This window comes from Callorhinus ursinus, unplaced genomic scaffold (genome assembly GCF_003265705.2).
Source record: "Callorhinus ursinus isolate GAN/ISIS: 27379988/994484 unplaced genomic scaffold, GSC_fseal_2.0 scaffold6, whole genome shotgun sequence".
Lineage (NCBI taxonomy): Eukaryota > Metazoa > Chordata > Mammalia > Carnivora > Otariidae > Callorhinus > Callorhinus ursinus.
This window is the reverse complement of record NW_027397068.1, coordinates 61,462,127-61,468,126: the sequence shown is the minus strand read 5'-3', so window position 1 is coordinate 61,468,126 and position 6,000 is coordinate 61,462,127. Positions and strand designations below refer to the sequence as shown.

The 6,000-nt window shown below is 35.9% G+C and overlaps 1 protein-coding gene across 9 annotated transcripts in view; it reads right to left on the bottom strand.

The window, feature by feature from the left end:
- Positions 1-6,000, bottom strand: part of ADGB (androglobin) — a 166,054-nt gene that overhangs the window by 86,336 nt on the left and 73,718 nt on the right. For all 9 annotated transcript variants that reach the window (XM_073894052.1, XM_073894055.1, XM_025866291.2 and 6 more), the window contains one exon: positions 3,063-3,192. In XM_073894052.1, the coding sequence (XP_073750153.1) occupies positions 3,063-3,192 (130 nt within the window). The remainder of the gene's footprint in view (positions 1-3,062; positions 3,193-6,000) is intronic.

Genomic DNA, 6,000 nt, shown 5'->3' with positions numbered 1-6,000 from the left:
GAAGGGGGGGAAAATTGGAGGGGGAGACGAACCATGAGAGACTATGGACTCTGAGAAACAAACTGAGGGTTCTAGAGGGGAGGGGGTGGGGGGATGTGTTAACCTGGTGATGGGTATTAAAGAGGGCACATACTGAATGGAGCACTGGGTGTTATATGCAATGAATCATGGAACACTACATCAAAAACTAATGATGTAATGTATGGTGATTAACGTAATAAAAAAAAATAAAATAAAATAAAATAAAAAGATTGACTATTTTTATGGTGTTTTTGACTTTCTAATACTATTGCATGGAATAACTTAAAACTAAAGAAAAACTTTAAAAATGTTAAAATATATTCATTCTCTTTACCAGATTTCTCATTTGTTAGTCTGTTTTTCAACTAATACTAAAAAATACTAAAAAAAATTGTTCACTTGAATGCAATGGTATGTAAGGTATCTTATGCTATCTAGAAAGATTAGTGGAAATGAACTAGGGTTCATTCACCAAATGAGAAATTATGCAACTTTAAGAATAAAGACACTTTTTATGTATAGATATGAAATTATCTCTAGTACTTATTAAGTAAAAACTCTTTTGTTAAATTTTGAATAGAAAAAGGGACATTATGGAATATTATCTGTGTGTTTTTCTGAATTTGCATAACAAAATGCAGGAAGTGTCCTACAGAGTGCAGAGCAGTGAAAATGGAGAAGTATATTAATAGAAACAGGAGTTTTTCATGTATACCTTATATTTTTATTTTTTTTAATTTTTTAAAAGATTTATTTATTTGAGAGAGAGCATGAGTGGGAGGAACAGATGGAGAGGAAGAGAGAATTTAAAGCAGGCTCCACACTCAGCCCACACGTGGGGCTCAATCTCACAACCCTGAGATCATGACCTGAGCTAAAACGAAGAGTCAGACACTTAAGTGACTGCACCACCCAGACGCCCCTTATATTTTTATTTTTGAACATGTGAACATATTACCTATTAAAAGATAAATACCCTTTGACACCCACCACACTGGCAAAAGTTGAAATATCAGGCACTATAAGTGTTGGCCACGAAGCCTTGCAAAGAAAATTCTTGTGCAGGGCTGACAGAAGTGGATATTCATACACCTACCCTAGAAAATTATTTGGCATCTTGTTGTAATGTTAAATGGGTGAATGCCCCATGACCCATCAATTTTGCTCCCAGAATCACATCCTGGAGCAGGACTTCCCAGTCTAGTGTCCCCTGGGGCCCAAAATTAAGATTTCAGGAATCCATGAACATGGAGAGTTGAAAAAATTTCATCTTTAGTCCAAGTTGAGATTTTCTTCAGTTACCAATTTATCAGTGCAGGTGAGTAAGCCACAATGTTATTAGCAATAACTGTGACTTTATCTACGAAAGAAATCACAGCATTTTACATATTATTACAGTTGTTGCAAGTATCTTCAAATGTCACATGTATTGATCACTACTCTGAAATTGCGCAGTTATGAGGCCCATTGTTAGGTTTCAAGTAGTCATGTGTTACTCTCTACAGATAAGCCCATGACCTGTAGCGGGCCAACCAGTTGGCAACTATACTTAGCACTCATTCCACCACCAAACAGTGAAGTTATGTGTTCTCGTGGTGCTAACCCAAACAGCTATTTTGTTTTCCACTGTTCCCTATCATCAGTACTCAACTCATACGCAGATGCAGATGAATTATTTTCATTGTGTGTTAAAGTTTTACAAAATTGGCCAGGGAGCCATAAGACATAAAAGGTTACAAACTCTGGAACTCAGGAAATGCTGGCTCATGTGCACAGGGACATACAAGAATAGTCATGGTATTGCTGCTTACAGTAGTAAGAAACAAGAAGCTCCCAATGTTTATAGTAGCACTATCAGCAGTAGCCAAACTATGGTAAGAGCCAGAATGTCCATTGACTGATGAATGGATAAAAAAGAGGTGATATATATGTACAATGGAATATTATTCAGCCATCAAAAAGAATGAAATCTTGCCATTTGCAGCAACATGGATGGAGCTAGAGTGTGTTATGCTAAGCAAAATAAGTCAGTCAGAGAAAGACAAATACCATATGATTTCACTCATGTGTGGAATTTAAGAAACAAAGCAGATGAGCATATGGGAAAGGGAAAAAAAACGAGAGCGAGGGAGGCAAATCATAAGAGACTCTTAAAGATAGAGAACAAACTGAGGGTTGATGGAGGGAAGTGGGCTGAATGGGCATTAAGGAGGGTACTTGTTATGATGAGCACTGGGTGTTAGATGTAAGTGATGAATCACTAAATTCTACTCCTGCCACCAATATTACACTTATGTTAACTAACTAGAATTTAAATAAAAATCTGAAAGAAGAAAAAGAAACAAGAGGCAATGAGTATAGCCATTAACAATGCTAAGATTTAAAAAAAAAGCAGTTTGGTTATATATTAGATACCTTCAACCAGTGAAATGAATGAACTGTGACGTGCAACAAAAGGCAAATCTCATAAATGATGCTAAGTGAAGGAAATCCCAGAGGAATTAATGAGTCCATTTAAATAAAATTGTATAACAATTAAATTAAGGTTATATTGTTTATAAACGTATATACATAATTGGCAAAATTAGGAGAGTATGGGCTTGGGATGCCTGGGTGGCTCAGTCAGTTAAGCGTCTGCCTTCGACTCAAGTCATGATCTCAGGGTCCTGGGATCGAGCCCCACATCCAGCTCCCTGCTCAGTGGGAAGTCCGCTTCTCCCTCTCTCTCTGCGGCTGCCCCTGCTTGGGCTGTCTTGCTCACACACTCTCTCTCTCTCAAATAAATAAAATCTTAAAAAAAAGAAGAAGAAGAAGAAGAGTATGGGCTTGGTTAACACCAAACTCTGAATGGCAGATAGGAGATGCAAAGGGGACTTCTATAAGGAATGAATATGCCACTTTATAATCTAAAAAGCTTATTTTCACAGTGTCCTTTATTCTGTCCAAATGCACGTTATACAGTCTTTTGTGTATATTTCACAATTTAAGAAAAGATATTTGATAATTAAGAATTGGGCCCATAATAAGAGTAACATAGTTACCTGAGATCCTGTTCCTGTCAATTGGCTTAAGTCTGGCTGGCTAATGGTGGTGGTTTCATCATTTTCAGTAATGGACGATAAATCAAATCCTGGAGGCATCCCTTTCTTAATAAAAGATTGTACAAAATGACTAATGAAAAAAAAAACTTCTGTTACTTTAATTTCTTATTTAAAGTTACTAATAAATAACTGCAGTTTTTTTTATGGAGGTATAATTGCCATATAACATTATATTAGTTTCAGATGTACAACATGATGATTTAATATTCGTATACATTATAAGATGATCACAAGTCTAGTTAACATCCATCACCACACCTAGTTGCAGTTTTTTTCTTTGTGATGAGAACTCTTAGGATTTACTCTCTTAGCAACTTTCAAATATACAGTACAGCATTGTTAACTACAGCCATCATGGCTATACATTATATCTCATGACTTATTTTATAACTGGCAGTTTGTACATTTTGACCCCACTTTACCCATTTCAGCCACCCTCTTCCTCTGGCAGCCTCAATCTGTTCTCTGTATCTTGGGTGTTTGTTTTTGTTTTTGATTTTTTAGATTCCACATATAAGTGAGATCATATGGCATTCGTCTTTCTCTGTCTGACTTATTTCACTTAGCAGAACGCCCATAAGGTCCAGCCATGTTGTCACAAACGGCAAGATTTCCTTCTTTTTATACGGCTGACTGATACTGCATTGTACATTAAATAACAGCAGTTTTGTCAACAGTAGAAATTTCTGATTTCATTGATTTTATCATCTTTTACATCTAATAATAAATTTTTATTTCATGTTAAAAACATTGACTTGCTTTCTTCACTACTGAAGAAATATCTCTATCAGTCAATACATTGTTGCAAAAATTTTCTGGAATGCTATTTTAAAACTATGGTGGTCGGGCCCCTGGGTGGCTACAGTTGGTTAAGTGACTGCCTTCGGCTCAGGTCATGATCCTGGGGTCCTGGGATGGAGTCCCACATCAGGCTTCCCTTGCTCTGCGGGGAGCCTGCTTCTCTCTCTGCCTCTGCCTGCCACTCCCCCTGATTGCACTCTCTCTCTCTGTCAAATAAAGAAATAAAATCTTTAAAAATATATATATAAAATAAAACTATGGTGGTCATCTTTAAATGTTGATGATCAGAATGTAAGAATTTGACATTTGGACTTGATTTAACTCAGTATCAGAGTAATGTTATCAGTGGAATGGGACTCAGAGTCAAAAATTTGAGTGAGCCTTGAACACTTGAGTTTATAACTGTGACGTTTGTACTAGCTACTGAAATGTACAATATTCCCTTTCAAGTAATTCTTGATATGACCTTGAATTGTCATTGTCATTCCTACAAGTTCATAGGCACAATAAAAAGACATTTGTTATAGTAAATACATTTTACGTCATGTACTTTTTTTTTAGGTTACGTACTTTTCTTTTTTAAAAAAAGATTTTATTTATTTATTTGACAGAGAGAGACACACAGCGAGGGAGGGAACACAAGCAGGGGGAGTGGGAGAGGGAGAAGCAGGCTTCCTGCTGAGCAGGGAGCCCAGATGCGGGGCTCAATCCCAGGACCCCGGGATCATGACCTGAGCCGAAGGCAGACATTTAACGACTGAGCCACCCAGGCGCCCCTGTACTTTTCAAAAATAAAATTAAATTTCATGTATACAGATTTCCTACACTTTTTTTTTCCTTTGTATTCAGAGAAAGTTCTTAATTCACCTCAAGCTAAGCATCTCTGATTTACCTGAAACCGCCACTAGAGGGTAGCACAGACATATTTGTGAGGTTCTAATGCTCACTAGGCCAGGAGCCAAGAATGGGCAAATTTGGCAAGTTGCTGCAGTGTTTCAGGGAAAAGCACTTGTGATAGCAGTCACTCTCAAGGACTTGCCAAAAAAAGGGTTTGCACTCATGTTGACCTGAGAACTCTGACTGTACAGCAAAGCAGGACAAGGGACCTTTCTTCCATGTAGGATGAAATGTCATTCACATATCTTTGTTTTTGGCTCTGCCGGATTGAATAAAGAAGCTAGGAAATTCACAACAGATTCAAACAGTGACTAGATTAGTTGAATCCAATCAGGTGTCAGAGTCACCTAGATCTGTCCACCTTGACCAGATAATGAAGCTGAAAGAAGACATAAGAAAATCGAGTAAGGGAGTAACTCGGGGAATTCAGGCTATGAAACCAATCCATTTGTGGTGTTCTATTGACACAGAGATTCTGGAAAGTTTGGGTATGGCATTTTTGGATCGTGAGAAAATTTGTCCTGGTGGTCTGCAGCTATGGCTTTCAAAATCCACAAAATCTCTAATTAGTATATAATCTCAATCAGTTGAGAGATAATTAAAAGTTATTTGGAATGGAAAAATTATCATTTAGTGGGTAATACTAAGTATAAAATTAATTAGAAAAATTATGAAGCACTAATATTTTTATATTAAGTTCAGAAAAATTCTATGTATATATGCTATTTTGTATTTGTAACATATGAAAGAACTTAGCATGTTATATAATCCAACAAATTAGGCTTTAAAATGTATGGCATATTTAATTTTAGTTTCATGATTAAGTTACAACATAATAAGAAAATTTTGGTTTGTAAAAACTAATAGCATATATAGGAAAAATTAAGGTTCTCAAAACACATAAGTTTGATTATTTGAACTTTTATAAGGATTTAAATACTTGGCAAGATTTTATTTGCTATGATTTTTGTCCCTTAAAGTACTTAGGGAGATAACAAAATACAGTGATGTAGCAAATGCCACTTAAAATGTTTAAATAAATCCGGCAAACTAAGTTTATTTAAAACTTGTATGGATATTAATAGATTTAGCTATAAAATAAGATTTTATGAAAAGTTAAAAGTTTGAGGGAAAATAGATTTACAAATTTGTAACGGTAACAAATTTTTGAAATCAAACG